Genomic DNA, 22,563 nt, shown 5'->3' with positions numbered 1-22,563 from the left:
CAAAAAAAAAAAAACAAATAAAAAAAGCAATAAAATATATGAAATTTGATTGAAAAAAAAAGTATATTAGTTCAAGCGCCTTTAAAAAAGATACGCTTGATACAGTCCTGGCCAGTTCTATATACGTATCGTCCATTGGCACACCCGCTATCGATCAGTCGCGTGGCAGCCCGCCGTGTCATGGAGGATCTCCTGCAGCAGATCATCAGGGAGTCGAACAATGCGAAATTACAAAATTTACGGAAATCGGCGCAGGAAGCGTACGGTGAGTTTAACTTAAAAAATATTACTTTTCTTCCGTGGAAGAGTGTTTATTTTCTTTTATATTATTTTTCTTTCTATAATCGAGTAATCGTCATCATATTTTTCCAACGTTACAACATGATGTCTAGTTCAGATTTTGGTTAACAAAGTACGCGAATTATCTTTCGCATTTTTTCAACTACTTCAAATCGCGGCATACTTCGCGATAGTTCGTTAATACGTTAAATTCGTTCCTGTGAATCTTCCTACACTTCGACGTTTCATTTTCTTTGTATTTTCTTAATTTTCTTTGTTTTTCTTTCTTATTTTTTTTGTTTTGTTTTTTCTCTTTAGATTTCTTGGGTAAACAGCAAGGTTTATTGCGGGATCCACCGCACGAATTACGAGCGAAATGCTTACACGCGCTTCAGCTAGCGCTCGAAACGAAGAGAAGCAAGTTCGTCGCTTTTGGCCTATCGGGATTACATGTGAGTTCTTCTCGAATGATTATAAAACGTTAATAATAAGTTAGATCATTTTTTGTTGTCTTATAATACGCCTGCAACTATTTTTTTTCTATTTTACCATCCACGATATATATATTTGATTGAAACATTTTTTCTTTTCTTTTCTTTTTTTTTTTTTCGTTAAATATTCGATGCAACATTTTTATTAAGTTTTGCAATATTAATTATATCTTTGTGATAAGTTTGACATTATGATAATAAAAGTTGACGTTGATTTCGCTTGCCTGCGGTAGTTTCGTTCCGGAAGTCCACGATAAAACGATGATATCACAGATAGTTTCGTGGTATTAAGACAAATTATATTTTATACAGACATATTGATGAAAATTCAATATAATTTTTCAAATTGTATAAATGTCTACATATTTATTTATTTATTTTTTTTTTGATTATTATTGTCGCGATGCAGAAGATGTTGAGGGACGATAGATTTCAATCTCCATACGAGCCAGAAGATGATTCTTTATGGTTGCCAGCACAAATGTTACATGCAATGAGCTCGATGCTTTCGCAATCGGATGATACTCAAACGGATATGCTCAAAGTAAGTAAAACTTCATTGAAAATTTTTAAATAGAAAATGAAAATGTTAACCATAAAATTTTGATCAAAATTGATTTGAAACTTAAAAATGTTCTCTAAACAAATCGCCTGAAAGAATTATTTTAATTTTTCTTTTTAATGCAGGTTTTACTTCAAGTTGCATGTTCCCCATATTGGACAATGAATGGTCGTTTGATCATTGCGATCCTTACGACCTGTAGCGAAGCTTTCGAAAATGGAAATCAAGCTGTTCGTACTGCGGCACAAGCTGCAACTAGTCAAACCTTACGATCCTTCTGTTTGTTTCTAGGTATATATATATATATATATATATATATATATATATATATATATATATATATATAAACGCTATTAAATTTTATATTCCTTCAACTATCGGAGTCGATTTACCCTAAGAAAGGAATGAGAAGTTTGATCGATACGTTTTATGATCGCATGTTATACGAGTATAAATCTTAAAAGTATTTCTCTAAAGAGTTCTCCGTTTCATTAATCAAACTTTAAATTAGTTTAGTTTTTCTAATATAGTTTTACAAGTTCATTTCGCTAATCTTGATATATCGACCGATCCGATCTTGCACGGACTTTCATTAAAAGATCCCATATTTTAAAATACAATAAATAGATAAATGATGAAGAAAAATAAATAATTTATAAAATATTTTGACAGACGAGGAATGTCAGGAGATGGACGAGAATGCGAAACGAAATAAAAATGTACGCGAACGTGGTGTGTCCTGCTTTAACGAGGCCTTGCCGATTCTTCAATATATTTGTAGTAAACTGGACGAAGCTCAAAAGTAAAGAAAACAAGAGAGATTAAAATTCGTCGATAATAATTTTTACGCGTTTATGTATGATCGTTATAATATTTAGAACATTTTGTTACAGTAACGCAAGAAACGGTAGTACGGTAGTGTTTCTCTTGGAATGTCTTCATACCTTGATATCGTCGCTACCACAGAAGATTCATACAAACGCACATTTCACTACCTTTCTATGGCAAAAATTTTGTCCAGCTTTAATAGCTTTTCTAGGAACACCTAGAGTAGACAAAACTTTTACATCAAGAGAGGGTAAGGAAACCGAAGTTGGTAGAGGATCAGGTTATCTTGCTACATCTTTGAGTTTTGACAGTCATCAAGCAAAAACTGTGTACAGGTAAGTCTATATAAAAATGGAATCAAAATGTTATTTAATGTAAATTTGTTTGTTATTATTTCTAGCATTGGAACGGAACTTGTAAGACTAGTAGGGTGTGTAGGTCCTCTGAGACCAGTGTTAGAATCTGTTTTCCACAGAATGTTATTGTATCCTCCACCTCAGCAACGTTTAGAACCCTTGAAAGCATTGAAAGAATTATTACATAGTCCTAGTCGTATGGTCGACTTTGCTGGTCCTTTGCTTGTCGAGGAAGATCGTTCGAGTCATATACAAAGCGATATGGCATTAATGAGACTGTAAGTGTAAGATAATATACATATATATATGTAATAATTAATATCTCCGAGTAATTAATTTAACATTACTCGTGATAACATAGATATATAATGTTTTATTCACGTTTTTATGCAGAGCAATGGATTCGATCGAAGAATCAACCACAGGAGGATTGTCTATATTGCATGCCAGTGTCTCTTGCGTAGTCGCAATGCTTTCGGCACTTCAAGAACTTTGTGAGGGCAAGGCTATTAATCATAATTACACTTGCACGATCAATAGCTTGTACGAGGATTTGGAATCTTGTGATTACCGTGGACCTCTGACCTATCAGAGTATGGCGAGATTGCCAAAAACTTATAGGTAATTATTCATAGTTCGACATGGATTTAATAAATCTCTATATATCCGTTTATTATATTCGATTAATTAATATTTAGGGAACAATTAGAGCTAATGAAGAAAGGTATAGGTTCGGATTCAGATTCGTCAGGTCATGGACCATCTGAAGACGGTGATTCAACGGATACTGAAGGTCCTCAAAATGAATCGGATGAGGTGCACGAGGAGAACAGTCTTGATGATAATGATTATGCTATCGAGAATGAAAGGGAAAGACTTAGATTAGAAAAGTTACCGAAATGTCTTCACGTAGGTCGACAAGTTGCTGATGAGTGCAATGTTGACGTAGAAAGACATAATGCAAGACGATTTGTCAAAACGTTACGAAGCGATCTAATACCGATGGTGCTAACGCTTAGGAGTAATATTGAAGTTGATGAAGCTTTGCAAAATTTTGCTTCGGAATATTGTCAAGGTGAGTACTTGCATATATCTATGAATTTTTTAAATTAATTTATTATGTTACTTATTTATCGTAAATGTTAAATATTGCGCCTGAATGTAGACAGCCTCTAACTCTGTCGATAATTCTATCGAACGCCATCTACTGGTAAGGAAGTTTTTCAAACCCCTGCAATAGGCAACATGCGTTTTAAGTAAAGTGCATTTTTCAAATGTACTGTAAAGTTTTTTACTAACAGATGGCGTTAGAGATCATAATTATCGATAAAATATAAAATGTTAACTATAATTAGACAATCGTTATATTTATAAACAATTAATAAAAATCCAAAAATACACGTATGTGATCAATCAATAATAGTCTGAACTGAAGTAATAATTAAGTTAATTGCATTGTAATTAAAATATTATCTTAGTAATTATTCGTGAATACTCGGCGTCGATTAATTTTTTTAAAATAAAATTTTGAATAATTACAGAAGTATTTGCAGCTCAACAAAAAATACAAGAACGAACAGAGTCTAGTACAGATTCCTGCGCATTAATTACGATCATGAATGCCGATGGAATTTATTTGGCAACTTACGCGGCATTGCTGCTTAATCTCAAACTCATTAGAATGAATTATTATAATGAAGATAGTCGTCAAGTACCGATCAGCGAGGTATCATTCATAATATCTATTTTAATATAGAAAATTTATACTTGATAATTTATTAATTTAATTTCTATTTAAATATTCAACATTCATGCTTGATAATATATCAATATGTATATATAAATATTTCATATTAAAGATAATATTTTATCTTAAAGTAATATTAAGAAAAAAAGAAGGAAAATTTATTTTTAGGAACAATTCGTCGAAGAGGTACACGGTTCTGGTGTATTAGTTTATTTATCAGCTACTTGGCTCTCAGAATTATATCAACAAGTGCTCGCTTGTAATTTGCTTGAAAAATGTGGATACAATCCAAACTCAACTGAAAACAGTGCATTAGTGAACGTTCTCACTGGTAATTTATCATCTGTATAAATATTCTCGTATCGACAAAATAATATTATTAATAAAATTTGTATATAGACGTCGATGGTATTCCTGGTAGTCAAAGAGGAGGACAACTTTTGTCGGATTATATAAGATTAGAAAAAGCTCAACTTTCTCGAAGCGAACCGACTCCCGAAGCTGAAGCTGGTGCAAAACTTTCTAGACGTGTACTTACTTGTTGTTGGGGAAGTATGATGGCTGTTCTTTCAACTGGGCTTAATCCTCCAAAGGAAGAAAATAATAAAGGGATTTTGAATAGAGATGGTGGGAGGAGAGAAATAAGGGATACGGTAGTGTTGTCTTTGGAAGGCCTTCACAAAGCAGCGACTTTGAGCAATATTTTAGGTATTTCAAAGTCTCTGATAACTTGATATCATTTCTCTGTAAAATATTTAATATTTTGAATTTTAATATTATTTATTATTCTATAATATCTTATTATTTTAAAATATAAGATAAGAAAATAATTAATTAATTTTTAAAATCATCTCCAGGCTTGCAAAATCGATGCGGATCTATTTTTGCTCTATTAGCGAAGGCTGCGTGTACAGAACAATCCATATCAAAGATAACTCGTACGAAAGATGTTCTTCGATTGAAATTACAAAACAGGGCAACAAATCTTCACACTTCACACGCTTTGAGCATGGATGTTCTTTTAGGTAGAGGACTGGAACTTGGTAGTCATGGTAGTGACTGTTGGCCTCATGTTTTTACGTAAGTATTTTTTCTTTCTTTTCTTTTTTTTCCAAAAAAAAAGAAAACTTGATAATAACGAATGTTGAAAATGTAGAAAATTAATTATTATCGATTGCGAACAAAAGGTGCTGTTTGTATGTGAGTAAATTAGAACACGATTTCTTTGGTCGAAATCAAAATCCATCCCTTCCTAAGATCCATCAAAAGAAGGAAAAAAAAGAATCTGCGAATGGTGATGTTAAAGGTAGCCAAGATAGATTACGACTCAATTTTAATATTGTTGATGAGGAAGAAACTTGGTAAGATTTGTTTCTAAAACTCAATCTATTAAAAACTTTAATACAATTAATTAATATATATATATATATTTTTTACAGCGTTGATGTATATAGTTTTCTATCAAGTCCTTATACCCAAAATCCAAGTTCAGACACGATACCAGAAATCATTCAAGAATCGAATGCCGATAATCAATTCAATGGCATTTTACCAGTGGATTATGCGGCCAAGATAATTTGTGTTCTCTCTCAACAAGTGGACAGATTGTTCGAAGATGCAGCTTTAAAATTAAATCTTAAAGCTCTTTGTCTATTCCTTACAGCACTTTGTAGAGCGAGTAAAGCACAATTGTTTAAAACCACTGATGGTTTTAAAGACAGCAAAAGATTTTGGTGGAGAAGAAGCAAACCAAGGGAGAACGAATTAAACGTATTGCTGTTAACACGATTAGGGGAAGTTATGTTAAAGTGTGTTAAAAGTGGAAGGCCTTTGATTCATATAATGAGAGTAAGTTAATGATAATTACTTTTAAAGAAAATTCATGTCAATAAATATTAATCAAAAATACCTGTAGGTTTGGAGTATTTTGGGTCCTCATTTCATGGAAGCAGCCTGTCACAAAGATCGTAGTATCTCAAAAAAGGCGGTACAATGTATTCACGATTCGATGGCTGCTTTGTTAAACGAACAAATAGAACTACCACATTTTCATTTCAACGAGGCTCTTTTTAAGCCCTTTGAAAATCTGCTCTGTTTAGAACTTTGTGACGGCGATGTCCAAGATCAGGTAAATCACGTTGAAACGATCGAATCGAATCTTATTAATGTTTATTAATCTGACTCGTCGATATTCCAATTTAGATCGTTAGCTGTATTTGCGAATTCGTGGAGACCAATCGAACGGAGATACGTTCAGGATGGCGACCGTTGTTCGGTGCACTTCGAGTCGCATCGGTTGGTAATTCGGAATCTGTGGAGTCTGCACCACTCTTAGAAGTCTTCAGGGTTTTTCTATCGACTGACAATACTTTAGTATTCGCGAATGCAGCATTGGATTGCATACTTTGTCTTCTTAGACACGTTAGAGGTATCGGAGATAACGAGGCTCATCAGGACGAACAGGATCAAATCGACGTCGCGGAATCTCGACGAATGAGGCTCTGCGTGGAGAGTTTGAAGTATCTGTTGAGTTGCAGCGACATATTGGCATCGATGTATCGTATGCCAGCTTGTCCGATCTTTCATTCGGCTCAGAGAATTCAAGTCTCGACGATTCCCCAATACGTAGACTCGACGATTCCTAATATGGAAATGCCAAGGTTTGACATAGACTCCGACTCGATGATGCAAGGAATTATTTCCGAAAAATCTTACGAAATACTTTCATCTTTACCCGGAAATGAATCTTACAACAGCATGACATTGCAAAGTATGGACAAGCCAAGCGGGATTCTTCGAGTATGGTACATTCTTATCGAGGGTCTAGCTAGTGCTACGATGATATGTCCTAGACGTTATCAACCGCATACTTTGGAGACATTGTTCCATCTTTTACGCGACATTCTCAACGTACCTGGGGCATCTTTCGGACTCTATTGCGTGAACCATTTACTCTTACCGATGGTACAGAATTGGTTAAGGAAAACTTCAAAGATCTTCAGGGGTTGGGATAACTTCGCACCAAATTTCAAACAGTGTTGCGGCCTCACTACCGATTTAGTAGTCGACTATTTGACACACCTGCAAGGTAAATATCCTTTATCGAGCTTTATCACAGTTAACGTACTATATTTTATACTTTATTTCGAAATAGATTTTAATTTGACTCTGCTCATTCCAGGTCCCGAAGTCGTTAGAAACGACACCTATTTGCCAGCTACGACGTTGATGTTGAAACAGCTTTTACTGGTAATGGGGGAATGCGTCGTTCAACCCACAGAGAGCATAGCCCGTCTCGGTTGCGCTTGCATCAGGTGAGCTACTCGTGGGTTTTAAAAGACGTACAAACGGGGACGCCACTGATGCAGAATATATAAAAGCCGGCGTAGCAGAAGTAATTTGCATTCGCTCGTTTAGTGTTATTGCGATTCGCGACCTTCATTAATATTTACGCGCTTCGTTGCGCACTAACTATTTATGCGCCGAGAGAGAATCATCATTTCGATCTTTAATATCACAGAAAATGAAAAAAGAAAAAAAAAGAAAGAAAGAGAGAGATAGACAACTAGATAGATAGCTAGAAAGAAAGAGATAGATAGATAGATAGATAGAGAGAGAGAGAGAGAAAAGAAAAGAAAAGAAAAAAAGAAACGAAATAATAAGTACATAAGAAAACGATCAGATCTGGCATGAGAGACAGATCTGGAATGCGAGGAAGTAGACAAGGACCCCAGTCGATATCTCGCCAAATATGGCCGTTCGTTAACAGCTGATCGGAGTCATCTACCGTTTCATCATAATTCAGTTACTTGATAATCGAATTATGGAACTAGATCCTGCATGGAAAGAGATCGACGTACATACATAAGCAGCATACGTATATAACGAGTCTTAGCTTCGTGTAAAAAGTTGTCTTTGTAACGGGTGACGTGTTAGCGACGCCTGTTAACTATCATATCGGTTAATTCTTATTAACGTCGAAATAATCTCGATAGACAAATCGATCGATCGATCGATCGATCTATCTTCATTTAGCGAAGAAAATTTTATATATAGATAGTAGCAAGGACGCATCGTATTGATCGGTATTTCCTAGATCAGTAACTCCTGTTTTACAAGTTTCACACGATCCTAAGGGCTGAGAGGTTCGACGGAATGTACGATTGTGTTGCCTCGGGTATATATATCATCGTCGTTACGGCGGAGCGTGCGTGTAAGACGATAACGAAGCTTGACAGGCTGTCCAGTGGGATAAGGTAGCCACTGACATTCGACACCCCCAGGGCGTCGTGCCAACGGCACACACTCCTTCTTTCTTTCGGTCCTCTCTCTGTCCTTTTCTCGCTTGGTCGATCTCCGATCCTCGATCGTTTCAATTCTTAGCTTCTCCGTATCTTTACCTTCTCTTGTACATCTGTGTGTTCGTGTGTGTGTTCGCGCGCGCGAGCGTGTGTGAAAGAGAGAGAGAAAACCGGGAGGATCGGCACATTTTCTCCGTCTTAATGCACGTCACACATCCACGCGGTAATCCAATCCATGGCGGGCTCGATCGCGAGGTATCGATGTACAGCGCGTACTCAGTGTTTAAAAACGGGGCAGGTTCGCGGGTAGAAAGAGAGAGAAAGAGAATTACGATCGGCAGTGAATGACGAACGGGATCTCGCTCTCTGAAATCCTAGAGCAAACTCCTCCTACCGCGTCCCCTTTTTCGACAACTCGAGATTGCGGTGGATGGCTTACATTTTAATCGAAACAGAAGTCTAAACCTATCTTGTCTATACTTATGCATACATACATACACGCACGCAAGTACACACATGCGTGAGATTGTCCATCTGTCATTTGTAATCTAATTGAAAAAGACGATATATAATTACATGATATCATAAAGAAGTTCGCCATCCAACTCGAAAGAAATTTCATGGATCTTAACGTGCAAAAGAAATATATGTTAAATCATAGTTTTTTCTTTTTTCTTTTTTAACGTTAAATTAGAAAAAATATTTATAAATGTTACGTAGACATAGATGTGTTACGAATAACGAAAAGAAAAAAATACGGTTGGCGGTGTTACTCATCGATATTTGAAATGATAAAGATTCAAAAAAGAACAAGGATCATCGTCTATATGTTTTGAGGATTAATGTTAGAAATCTTTTTGATTGTTCTTAGACACGTTTTGGTAAGCAGCGGTCCGATACTCACTTCTGAACAATGGGAGGTCTGCGGTGTAGCTTGCTACCGTGCCTGTTCAAATTCGCTTCAAGAGTTACGCCTGTTGACCATGGCTTTCTCACCAAGATCGGAATCTTTCTACGGTGACATCGCACAGGTGAAGGTCGCTGCCCGTCGGGATGCAACGCCCGAGGAAACCGAAAGATTACGGCAGCTTGCTGCTCAGGTAAGTGAACGTGCGATGATCTCCTTCGGGGAAATCAAGACGAATATCTTGCCCATAATTGCCCGGTGAACGTTCGATGTGTGCTTATCGATGTGTTCGCTTCAGCGAGAGAATTTTGTATATTCGGTGTGTTAATTTTTTTGTTTGTTTTTTTCTCTCTTTTTTCTTTTTCCTCCCTATCAATATCTACCACATGACGTCGATCACTTTTAACCTTCCTACTTAACATATCTTCTAACTTATATACCCCCTCTCTCTTTTCATTCTTTATTTCCTTTCTATACTTAACGTATTCTACTTTCTCTATTTTCTTTTTCTCTTCTTTCGATGTCTCTTATTTAATTTCTATCTCTTCAAACTCGTGTACTCAAGAAGAAAGGTAATATAATCGAAGAATCATTGTGAGATGAGAGAAAGAGAGAAAGAGAGAAAGAGAGAGAGAAAGAAAGAGAGAGAGAGAGAGAGAGAGAAAGAGAAAGAAAGAAAGGAAAGAGAGAGAGAGAGAGAGAGAGAGAGAGAAAGAGAAAGAAAGAAAGAGAGAGAGAGAGAGAGAGGGTAGAAAGGGTGAGAGATAGAGTGTGAGAGAAAGAGAAAAGAAAGTAAAAAAAAATAAAAAAATAAATAAATAAAATGAAATAAAATGAAAGAAAGAGACCTGGTGCCCTCCTGACCTGACTTGCTCTCAGGTGAGCCAGCTGCGTGAGGTATTGACTGCCATCAAGAGGCAGAACGCGTCGTCACTCCAGACGACGCCTTTCCAGGATTCGATGACCATTGAGACGACACTGATCGACCAGCACACTACTTCCTACCCCGTTGGTTGTAGGCAGCACACGACACCCCCCGATTACACTAACACTACGTCGAACACGGCTCCCCATTGGCTCTAGCCGTTTACGGTAACTCACGTCATGGATTTTAACAAACCAATATAACGAAAAGCAACCAAAGAGATCGATTCTAAAACAAAAAGTATTAATAATAATCAAACAGCCATAAATAACGATAAAACACGAACGAGTACCAAATCGACATCAAGCAAAATGGCATCCTTGTAATTCGCGAAGCCGCTCGTCTTAGAGATTCCACGGCGTCGTCAAGGTCAGCTTTCAGCACGTCGCCGTCGACAGGCAGGGTTTCAATCCTCGTATTTTTTACGCGAACATACACTACCACCACCGCCACTACCACTACTACCACTACCACTACCATTATCATCGTCATTATCATCATCATGATCATCATCATTATCATCGTGATTGTGATCATGATCATGATCGTGATCGTGATCGTGATCATCATCCTTCTTCACCACTCAACCTTTCTCCTTCCTATTTACCTCTTCGACCTTTCCTCTTACCTCTCGTTATCTTAAGAAAGAGATCTTTATACGTATATATATATATATATATATATATAAATATATATTTTTTCGAATGAATTTTTCATAGATATGTGAAAAAGGCCAAAGAAAAAAAAAAAGAAAAATAGAAAAGAAAAGAAAAGCGAAAGGAAAGAAATAACTATAATAAAAAATGACAATACTCTCTCAATGAGATTTTTAATACTATCATGGTCTCTATGTTACCTTTGCTTTGGTGCATGCGGACCTTGCATCATCGTCATCATGATCATCATCATCGTGTCAGTGTATAATTCAGTGATTAGCTTTAAACGAGTACGAGGACGATCGTCTCGTATATTGTATACGTCTTGTACGATGTTAACCCTTGAATGTGTGCGACAAACTATCTTTTTAAAGCGTACCAAAATCCTATACTTGCTGTGCCTCTATGAATATATTATAACACATATATATATATATACACATACACATATATATATATATTATTAGTATTATAGAAATCGTGCGTCGAGATTTAGAAAAAAAAAGAAATCAAAAGAGAATTCTGTTTTTAATCGATAAAAATTTTCTCGCCGTGTATTCGTAAGACGTTTTGTTTCTTTTTACATAAATCTAATCTATATAGATACATTCATACACATACACGCACACACAGATATATATATATATATATATTTATATTCGTATATTTTGTATGCGAATTAGCGATCGTGGAAGAAAAAAAAACATTTAAGGGTTGCATCTATTTTTTGTGCGCTCAGTGTTTTTGTACTGCTGGAAAAGATAAAATGTGTTCAAATATATATAGCTTTCTCTATCAGATTCGTTGATTCTTCAATTGCACCCTTCTCCCACGTGGATCGAAAGAGAAAGAAAGAGAGAGAGAGAGAGAGAGAGAGAGAGAGAGAGAGATAGAGTGAGAGGATGTACGAGGGAGAGAAAGAAAGAAAGAAAGAGAGAGAGAAAGAGAGAGAGAAAGAGAGAGCGAGAGAAACAGAGAGAAAGAGAGGGAGAGAGTGAGAGAGTGGGAGATAAAAGAAAAATAAATAATAGTAGTAATAGAAAAGAAAAAAATATACGAATTTCGAACGTGTGCCATCGACGTGAATTAAAATGATCAAACGGAGGATTTGGAACGAGCCTATCGACGCTTCTCGACGAGCGGAAATTCTGAATCATCACGTTTTTAGACATTTGCACTCGCTGGTAGAAGGCACATGTCAAGCTACAAAATCTCTTCGACGAGGTCCTTTCATCGAGATCGAACGAACAAGAGAAAAACAATCGAAAAAATAAATGTCATGATAAATTAAGATCGTACGATGACATTTATAAAAAAAAAAAATATCAGGAAGGATTAACGTTGATATCGTGGCGTTTAAATAGCCAAAAGAATATTTTTATAAAAAGGACCCCGTCGCTGTTTGAAGATTCATTTGGCATTAATTTTTTCTCACGAGATCTTACGAATCACCATTAAAATCCATGGCTTGAGTCCATGGCTAGGTTTTCACATGTTTCACATTATATTTCTATATAGATATATTGTTATATCATATATATATATATATGTATACATATATATGTATGTATGTATGTACGTATATATTTTATTTATACATATACACACCTTCTCTAGAAGCTGCTGCTTTTGTAGAATGCACACATATTCGTTGGGCCGAGCGTTTCTAGGACGTTTGCGGAATCTTTTATCATCGTTAGCTGTGTTCATTAAAAAAGAGAGAAAGAGAGAGAGAGAGAGAGAGAGAGAGAGAGAGAGAGAGAGAGAGAGAGAGAGAGAGAGAGAGAGAAAGAGAGAGAGAAAGAGAGAGAGAGAAAGAGAGAGAGAGAGAAAGAGAGAGAGAGAGAGAGACGATTGTTCTCGTTAAGCATGACACTGATAAGCATGACTTCTTCTTCATTTAATTCATATTAAATAATCACATTAAATATTTTTTGAAATAATAATGATACCTTCTAAATAATCGTCGGAATGTCCTGCTTAACGCGTACAAACAAACGAACTAGGCTTAGTCTCCTGGTTTTCAATTGAAAACTCCATGTTTGTGTCTCCAGGTGTTCCTCCTGGAGGAACAGCGTGCTGAAGATAACTCAAGGTCACCCGATGAGAGATCGTACGTCTTCCTCGTGTATCCACCAGCCGTGGGTGCCACTCTTAATCCCGATCTATTCATCGTCAGGATTCAATTACGTGCTTTGGTGGTTGGTCTTTTGGTTCACCAAATGCTACTGCACTGTGTCGCCTGTGTTCTTCTTCAGGGTGCTAATCCTTCGATTTCGAGGTACGTTCATGTCATCTTCGAAATTAGACAATTTGTAAATCGATTTAATTTTTATCTCTTCTTTGTTTCTTTTTCTTTTTTTTTCCTTTTTTTCTTTTCATTCATTATCTCAGCTTATCGCACGTGATCCCACATGCAACAGCATCGGTCTCTTATAAATCATCCGAGGCTATTAACCCTTCCTACATGAATTCACGACACATCGAGATTTTTCTATCAGCGTTGGATCTATCCTACGCCGCAGCCTTGAAATTCGATTGTCGACCTGGCTTGAAATTCTTAGTCCAGAAGGTAGCTGATCTCGAACAACCTGCGAATCTCTATCGACAAGCTGGAGCTGCTTGGACCATTAAGTTCATCACCCTGTTTGAATTGTTTCTTCGTGAGGCCGACGAAACTGTATTGGATCTCGACTACGTTAAAAATTTTCTATCCAATGGTAGTAAAAATGACGATGAGTCCGACTCGAAGTATCAGAAGATAAAGAAATATCTGAGACAGATTCAATCGACTTTTGAGGAACTTTGCGACATGTACGTGGAGGTAGTTCGCGATCACGATGGAAAATATACAAAAGCTGACAGTTTCGCTGAAAGGAAGATATTTCTTTTGGTTGCACAACCTGACGATTATCCTGAAATCACGAGGAAGGAACCGATTCATGACAGAGTTATTACGAGCACACCAGCATCTACGGAATTACGTGTGCATAATCCCTTGATAAACAGGGATGAGGATCAGGTCAACGATGTCGAAGAAAACGAAGATCCAGAGGATCTCGAAGATCCGGAAGTTTATAATCCTAGTTTGGACGACGAAAGTGGCTTGGAGGAACTTGGACCGGAATGTGAAAATGATCTTAGGCCTTTCAGACTGTCGGACTTGGCAGCTGAATATTCAACGGACTCTGGTCCTCAGTCAGAGCCTGAAACGGATGATTCTAGGCCAGCTTCCAGACTAGGTTCTGTAACGGAAAGGATAGTATACTTCGATCGATCCGGAGGTACCTCCAGTGAAGGTTACGTCGATGCCAAACTCGTAGCTATGACACCAGCGCCTCCAGAAATGATAAACAGCCAAAACCAATTGTATCCTCTTTGGAGAACGACTTCGTCACCCGATACTTCTGGCATATCCGCACCCGAAGTCAAATTACCGAGTAGCAACGCGACCTTGAACGATGCTATCGAGTATGAGAAACCATCTATCCAACGACGAAAAAGCGAGGCTTCTTTACTCTCTAAAAGAACGTCCCTCAAATTCATAATGACCGCTGATCTTGAAAATTTCAACGATCTCGTCAGCTTCGATCCTACAAATTTACGTTCGAAATCAGTGATGGAGTTACGAAGAACCCGAGATTCGTCGGTTCCCCAATCTCCTAAGATCATTCACGAGACATCGATTTCTTGCGATTCGAAGGACGAAGACGACGACGAGTCGATCGATCATTCTTATAAAAATTTTAACAATATCGACGAACTTTTGCGCGATTACGAACGTAGCAAACGAGGATTTAGAACTAATCCGTTTTTAAAGGACGAGGAAGACGATGTCGATAATTTTCTCGACGATCGACAATCTGTTAATCGTGAGATTGAATTTAGAAAAAAGACTAACGTTAGCAAGGACAGCGAGGCTCATAGGAAAGCTTGGGCGGAAACTTTGAGTACGGCACTCGAATGGATTTTAGCGTTACCGGTGAGTTAAATACATATATACATACATACACACGTATATATATTTTTTCTTTTTCTTTATCTCTTCTATTCTAGTCAAAAAAAAAAAAAAAGCTGACAAACATTTCTAATATTGATAACTAATATTTCTAGTATCGATAAACGAAAGAAACGATAATGAAATGTTCACAGGACGAACGGTTGGCGCCGTTACTTCCGGTTCTGGTGCGTGGCGTCAGGATTCTTACCAGGCATGCTATCGATCAGATCTTGAAACAACGACTTTCATCTCTCTTTCACCGTATCGCTGTATTTTACGGACTGACCAACAACTAGGAACAGCTACAGCTCATCTGGGAGCAAATGTTTTTTTCTATGGCCCATTAAGAACTTCCCAAGGAGCATATTCTGGATGAGCTACAATTTTTTTTCGGGAGAAAAAGAAAGAGAGAAAGAGAGAAAAAGATACAGAAAGAAGAATAGGAGAGAGAGAGAGAGAGAGAGAGAGAGAGAGAGAGAGAGAGAGAGAGAGAGAGAGAAAACATTATGTATTAGAAATGAACGAACGTATGTGACAACGAAAGGAAGTATTAGAAGATTCGTTCCTCTTAAATTTCCAATTGCTTTATCATTACTTTGGATTGCATAGAAATTAAAAAGGTCATGGATATCTTCTTCTTATTTGTTTTTACGAGAAATTTTTCTGTTCGTTAAAAGAAAATGAAACAAAAAGAGAGAGTGAGATAGAGAGAGAGAGAGAGAGAGAGAGAGAGAGCTATAGGAATAGAATGAAATCTAAAATCAAGATAGAAATTTATAAATTAGTTAAATATACATATATACGAATAATTCGTAATAGATTGAAACAACTATCGAGTCGCTTTATTCAGGACGATAGATAATAATGGTGTCCGTGATTTCTGATCGACAACTAGCAATGAACGACCGATAGCAGTTTCTCGTTACTTTTCTCGGTCATAGAAAGACGGTGTCCTGTTTCCTGACACGAATCTAAGCCCTATCTCTATTTCGTCATACGTTTGAACCACCATCAACGTAAGACAAGAAAGAGAAAGAGAGAGAGAGAGAGAGAGAGAGAGAGAGAGAGAGAGAGAGAGAGAGAGAGAGAGAGTGAGTGAGTGAGAGAAAGAGAGAGAGAGAGAGAGAGAAAGAAAGAGAAAAGAATTTTATTTACGATTTACTTCGCACGCACATCTCGATTCTCCTTTTATGCTCCTTGCGCTTAACTGTAGTTTGCGGTCCAGTCGCAGCCAGCTATGCTGTTGTTGTACGTACATAATACATACGTTGTATCTTTTTCCACATCCAACGCATAAGAAGACAAACATAAGTGCGACGAATCCGCGCCAGCAAGTGTTTGACAGAAAACGTTCGAGTACGTACTTAAAACGAGCCATTTCAATGTATTTTTTTCATCTTCTTTTTTTCTTTCTCTTCTTCTTTTTCTTTTTCTTTTCCTTCTCCGTTGCTTCTTCTCCTATAGTCTCCTCTCTCTTCTCTTGTTAATTTATTAATTTATTTATTTATTTATTTATTTATTTACTTATTTACCTATTTTTTTTACTTATCGTTTTGTTTATTTATTTATTACACTTTTAAAGAATATCTTTTGTAATATTATTTAGATGTATTTATACCTTCCCTCGTTTCGTTGATAAAAATGAAGAGAGTTTTTAGAGTAGGTACGGCCTATTTGGAGCAAATCCAAATTAGAACTAGAACGAACTAGAAAGGAGAAGGAAAATTAGTAGAAGCGTATTATTTGATGTGATGCGACGATGAAAAGGAAAAAAGAAAAAAGAAAAAAAGAAAAAACAAAAAGACAAGAAAAGACAAGAAAAGAAAAGAAAAAAATTTTAAAGAACTACGCGACAGCTTTTTAAATATAAAGATTCGCGATAAATAAATAGTTTCTTCTATTAGAAGCTCCAGAAGAAAAAAAAAAAAAATACATTTTACGTGCTCCCAATGCGTCGTAACTATTCCTGTTAATTTACACCTAGCGTTATCATGTTTTATTGTAAATAGTCTAAACGTTATAAGAGATGAAAATTGAGAAGGGACTAATATACGATCGACGTTTGGCAATGTCTCGTCCGTCTTTTAAAGTTTAACTGTACGTTTTGAAATTAAAAATTATTTATTATTTTTCTACGTATCCAATTTATCGACCACACGCGTTGCTTCTAAATTAGAGAGTACGGAGGATTACCAAACGACGATTTGCTATTCGTATTAAGAAGAAAAGAATAATAAAGAATAAAAAATCAACTCACTATTAATGTGAATGTACGGTACATGTTATAAATGTTTGTTGATCGTTAGATCGTTTAACGAAAGGAGCAAAAGTTTCGATAATACGATAATTGATAATAAAACGTGCCTATGTATTCTCCCGTTTTTTCAATGTGTCCAATCCATCGTGTGTATATATATATATATATACACATATGTATATGTATATATGTACGTACGTATGTATGTGTGTATAAATATACAAAGAGAAAGAGAAATATAAAGAACGGTATACGAAGAAAACTGATACACAAGCGTATGCACACGAACACACACATACACACACACATACACACACACATACACAATACATAACTCACATTCACACATACCTGATAACTTGACTTCGTCTGTGGTTATGCAACAGTATTCTAAACTAAATTTATCATAATCAAAATTGTGTAAAAGAGAACGTTCAAGCAAGCAAGCAAGCAAGCAAGCAAGCAAGGAACAACTGCGACTGTACGTGAGAAGAAATAAATACGGTGAGAAGAAAATTCGATCGAACTTTGTTTTTCTTTCGTTTTTGTCTTTGTTTTCGAAAACGACCAAACGACCCTCGGGACGCGTATACGACGCTTATTAGATTAACAAAGCAAAACTTAAAAAATAATAATAAATAAATAATATCTAGATATTGTTATTACAGTTCGTACGAAATAAAGTTGAAATCTGTCCCACTATTTATGGTCGGAAGAGGAGAGAGAGCACGAAGATGTCGACCATTTCCTGCGAGACGAAACGTATTTCAGTTGGTTCTTAAAGGACGTAGAAAAGAGCCGGGAGACTCTCGTCTGCGGTCGAAGACGAGTCGAGTCATCCTCGTAAAGAGAGAAGCTTATGAGCGACGGCCGCCTCGCCTTATTCCATGGTTTTATTCCTCGCGTCCTATTCGCAGGATGCGTCGGGGCTGTAAACATCACGGAAGAGAAGTGGGAGAACGAAGAAATCACTCGAAAGTGTGAACTCAGTCACGTGGACAGAGGTAGGAGGTAGGGCCGAACAGGGGGAGGGGGAGGAAGGGGTGTTGGAAGGGGGACGAATGGCGGCAGACAGTAGAGAAGAAGCTTTCTTCTTCTTTAGAGATTAACTCAAGATTGCCTTCAGCTCCGTTTTTAACGATCCACTAACTTCTTTTCTTCGGATTGTTTACGTTTTTTTCTTTTTCTTTTTTTTTTAAATACTGAGAAACATATACTAGGAAATAATCCTCTTCTGATCTTCGTCGTCGTTCATACGTCGTATTCTTTTCGTTATTTTCTTTTTTCAACCCCCTTTCCTCCCTTCCCCTCCCCCCTTACATTCACCTTGTTCTCCTCCTCCATAGAAACGATTAAAAAATCAACGATTAAAACTGTTTGCGACAAGTTATCACGAATAGGGACGTAGGAACTCTCCAGGTACGTATTTATTATTTCATGGAAAATATCTGTATATTTACAACGTTACATTATCTGACTACCTTCTTCTCGTTCGATAGAGTACTTACTCACATACATTGACTGTTCTCTGACGTTTCAAATTTACGATCGAAGAGACAACGAACGATATCGCTGAAAACACAACGCGCATACTACCAAAAGCCTTACCCCTTTTTTCTCTTTTCTTCTTTTTCTTCTTCTTTTTCTCTTTTTTTCCCATCGAACGAACTTACTCATCCTATCCCTTCTTTCGATAAGATCGAAAAGAAAGCACGTTTAACTTGAGAATACTTGAAATCTGATATCCTGAGTACTCAGTCTTCTTTAAAACAACACCAGATCCAAGATTGCCTTACGATAGTCTAAGATAATTTTTTATTTCCTTTTTTTCTTTTTTTTTGCCTTTTTTTGCGACACCTCGCACTATACAAGAAACGATTAAATTCTTCGACGTATCTTTTTTCTTTAGCACTCGTTAATTAACAGCCTTTCCTTAGAATAAATTTACGAGTCCGTACGTACTTACGTTGATCCTTTAAAAGATTTCTCGCGAATAGAAAATATCCTAAAAACACACTTTCAACCATCGTTAATTTTCTCGGAGCTTCACGTAAACATTCTCCACTATTAATGATTAACGCACGTAACAAGTTGTTATTTACTGTCTCAATATCTTGTTAAATCCTTAAATCCTTCAATAAGGTCTCCAAACGTCGTTCCTTTGTTCGCTTTCCTCACCTAGAACTCCAATCTCCAAACGATTGCTACTGATCGTTAAGTTTCCACCAGCAATAGTGACCTGTTCGTCGCTGAGATCACCGTGAAGATGCAGATGAATCTGATTTTGATTGACCGTACTGTAGAGCTGCGGATAAAGTACCATCGGAGCCGGACTTATGTAATTTTGACTCGGATTGTTGTAATATCCTTGATAATTAGGATTGTAATTGTGTGACGCGACCGGTACTGGTGTAGCTGGTCCAGGTGTCCAGGAACCGTAATGGTATCCTGGACTGGCGCTTCCTGTTCCACCACCTGCGAAGATATCGGGGTCATTGGGTTTTCCAGGTATCAGAGGCAACGATGTCGACGAAGTTCCGTGACCAGAATACATGGAAACGCAGTTTGGAGTGTAGGTGTCTTGTTGACTCTCGGATGGTAAAACTGAAATAACAAGATGATTCAAGTACAATGATTTGAAAACCACAGTTAACTGTCGAATGAAGGAAAAAAAAAACAATACTCTATTATCGTTTGTTTATGTTGTTACATTACATAGTACATAAGACCACATATGTATGATATGATTGTGTCATAAAACGAGGAATGAACATTTTTCTTGGAACATCACGTGTGTCATGTTACTTTTTAATAGTTGTTGAGAATCGAAACAACACCCACGACGAGTAAGATTACGAGAAAAAGGAAAGATTTCGATCGTAGATTTTATAGTTTTGAATATCGATCGACTTACCAGTTGGTAGTGGTACAGGTTCCGTTGTTGGATGATGAGATAAGGATTCACCGGGATAAGAGAATGCTCCACCTGGAATAGGAGAGTAAGATCCACCGCTACTAACTGGTGGAGCTGGATAAGAAGGAGCTGTCGATGGATAAGACCATTCGGTGGTGCTCGTACTTGTATCTATAATCAAAATAATATTCTTATTTGAATATTACACGTTAAGGAACAATATGAGAAACCTTTGTTCGCAATTTAATTTGTTCGGTTTCGTTGCGTGATAACTATCATAGTCGTCGGGATACAAATCTTAAATAACTCGAAATTTATATGCTTTTTAATGAGAAAACATATACAAGTATTATAATTATATATACATATATATGTAATTTTAAATAAATACAAATTGTAAATAACTCGGGACTTATATGTCTTCTTAATGAAAAAATTGATATAAAATATATATACATATATATATATATATATATATAAATATTATAATTATAATATATTATTATAATTATATAACAAATATAATATACTTTTTAGATGGAAAAATTATTATAATACATCGATATTCCCAAAGAGCTCTATAAAATTCAGCATCTTTCATTTCAACATCTTTGTTCGTGAGTCGGTAACGGGATTTCGAGTGAGTAACACAGATTAATTGACATGAGTCACTTGGTCTAAGAGCGACGGAAGTTTCGAACGTTCGTTGGAAATGGATGTCTATAAATTTACTTTCTGACGTTCTGGATTACGTTAGTCTAGCGAGAAAAAATCCTTTCTGATTTTTCTATTTTTAAAAGATTACAATGTTACCAGTTCTTTCGTGATATTTATCTTTATCTTTTCATTCCTTCTTTTTTCCTTTTACCGACGAACGTTTATTCTCGCAGTCGATAAGCTGTCGACCGACGATACATTTAATTATTTTACGTTGAAATTAAAATCTGACTATTCCATTTTTAATATTATATGTTTGATACAAACCCAACGATTTAAATAATGAAAACGGATACTTAAAGAAATTTCTATTCCGAATGAGTTTATTATTTATCACGTTATTTCTTCGTATAATAACTCTTACGAGTCAGCTGCGACTTCATGACTAGACCGACGTACGATGAATGAATTTCCAAGCACTGGAGAAAGGACAAAAAAGATATATATATATATATATATATATATATATATATATATATATATAGAGAGAGAGAGAGAGAGAGAGAGAGAAAACGTGAGTATCGTTCATAGAAGCCAACAACGAAATATAGTATTGTATGACTCAGCGAGGTGAAATTTGTTGTTACTTATCTCTTTAATACGAACTGACGAGATTCATTGTGTAAATAGATACATATAAATACACGACACATACATACACAAAGAAAGAGAGAGAGAGAGAGAAAGATAGATGCTGATACAAACGGAACTTTAGAATAATTATTCAAATAAAATTTATCATCTTGTAACAATTATAAATCTGTTTGCGTAACATCTTAATTTATGCGATACATTAAAACAAAGTACACACGTTTAATAGATACATAAAGTTGTTTGATTTAACGTTATTTATACATAAATTTTTTATGAAATTATCATAATATCATTTATTACGTTTATGTAAAAAATGGAAGTTCACGTTAATATTTTTTCCCGTTCATAATCTAAAAGAAATGTAAATCACGTTTGCCGTTGGAATCTCTCTGAGTTTAAGCAGTGTATGTATGTAAGAGAAAGATAGAGATAAGGAGAGAGAAAAAGAGAGAGAAAGAGAGGAAGAGAGAGAACAAGAAAGAAGACATATACGTGACGAAGAAAATCATTGACTGGCGAGAAACGTAGTTCGTCGTCGGAAAGTCCGACATTGACGATTCTCTGCGGGTCAGAGAAGTCGATGACAAAACTTAGCTTTCAAGGACAAGTCTATTGTATCCAATGTCTTCCTGGAATTCATATCTCCTTCTCATTTCTTTTATTTATTTATTCATATATTTATTTGCTTATTTTACGTCGTTCGAAATTTCAAAAGTTTCGTCGATTCAACAAGATCTCACGATAACCTGTGCACCGTATTGTCAGAGAATTTCACTTTTCGATAAATCTTTTTTTTTTTAGATCGTCTTGAAATTTTTTTCAAGACGATCTAAAATATCTCATTATAAAATCGTTTTCTTATTACGGTCATACTTCTTTTATCTTTTCTTCTTTTTTTTTTTTTTTTTACTTCGTACAGATATTCGAAACTTTTTCATGTTTAAAAATTTAGTAAGAATTGTTGCATCTTTGAAAAAAAAATGTCATCTTTCAATAATTAATATTTGTCTAAACTATTCAATTCGTTTA

At 36.1% G+C, this 22,563-nt stretch overlaps 2 protein-coding genes across 4 annotated transcripts in view; one reads left to right on the top strand and one right to left on the bottom strand.

The window, feature by feature from the left end:
• Positions 1 to 122: 122 nt before the first annotated feature.
• On the top strand, positions 123 to 17,830 carry LOC127064010 (brefeldin A-inhibited guanine nucleotide-exchange protein 3). The gene is made up of 22 exons (XM_050994463.1): positions 123 to 265; positions 598 to 731; positions 1,180 to 1,314; positions 1,458 to 1,623; positions 2,005 to 2,134; positions 2,226 to 2,495; positions 2,561 to 2,794; positions 2,910 to 3,137; positions 3,215 to 3,591; positions 4,058 to 4,242; positions 4,432 to 4,594; positions 4,663 to 4,971; positions 5,121 to 5,343; positions 5,451 to 5,624; positions 5,703 to 6,111; positions 6,179 to 6,391; positions 6,466 to 7,351; positions 7,445 to 7,577; positions 9,436 to 9,664; positions 13,107 to 13,333; positions 13,447 to 15,034; positions 15,205 to 17,830. The coding sequence occupies exons 1-22, from the start codon at positions 181 to 183 to the stop codon at positions 15,346 to 15,348; spliced, it is 6,642 nt and encodes a 2,213-aa protein (XP_050850420.1). The 5' UTR covers positions 123 to 180; the 3' UTR covers positions 15,349 to 17,830.
• Positions 17,831 to 18,691: 861 nt separating this feature from the next.
• LOC127064187 (protein lozenge-like) overlaps positions 18,692 to 22,563 on the bottom strand; it is a 40,224-nt gene continuing 36,352 nt past the window's right edge. For all 3 annotated transcript variants that reach the window (XM_050994850.1, XM_050994859.1, XM_050994867.1), the window contains 2 exons: positions 20,224 to 20,394; positions 18,692 to 19,913 (listed from right to left, as the gene is read on the bottom strand). In XM_050994850.1, coding sequence (XP_050850807.1) covers positions 19,444 to 19,913; positions 20,224 to 20,394 — 641 coding nt within the window. In that variant the 3' untranslated portion in view covers positions 18,692 to 19,443. The remainder of the gene's footprint in view (positions 19,914 to 20,223; positions 20,395 to 22,563) is intronic.

Source organism: Vespula vulgaris, chromosome 1, assembly GCF_905475345.1.
Source record: "Vespula vulgaris chromosome 1, iyVesVulg1.1, whole genome shotgun sequence".
Taxonomy (NCBI): domain Eukaryota; kingdom Metazoa; phylum Arthropoda; class Insecta; order Hymenoptera; family Vespidae; genus Vespula; species Vespula vulgaris.
Note: the sequence above shows the minus strand (reverse complement) of the source record. Positions and strands in the feature narration are given on the sequence as shown.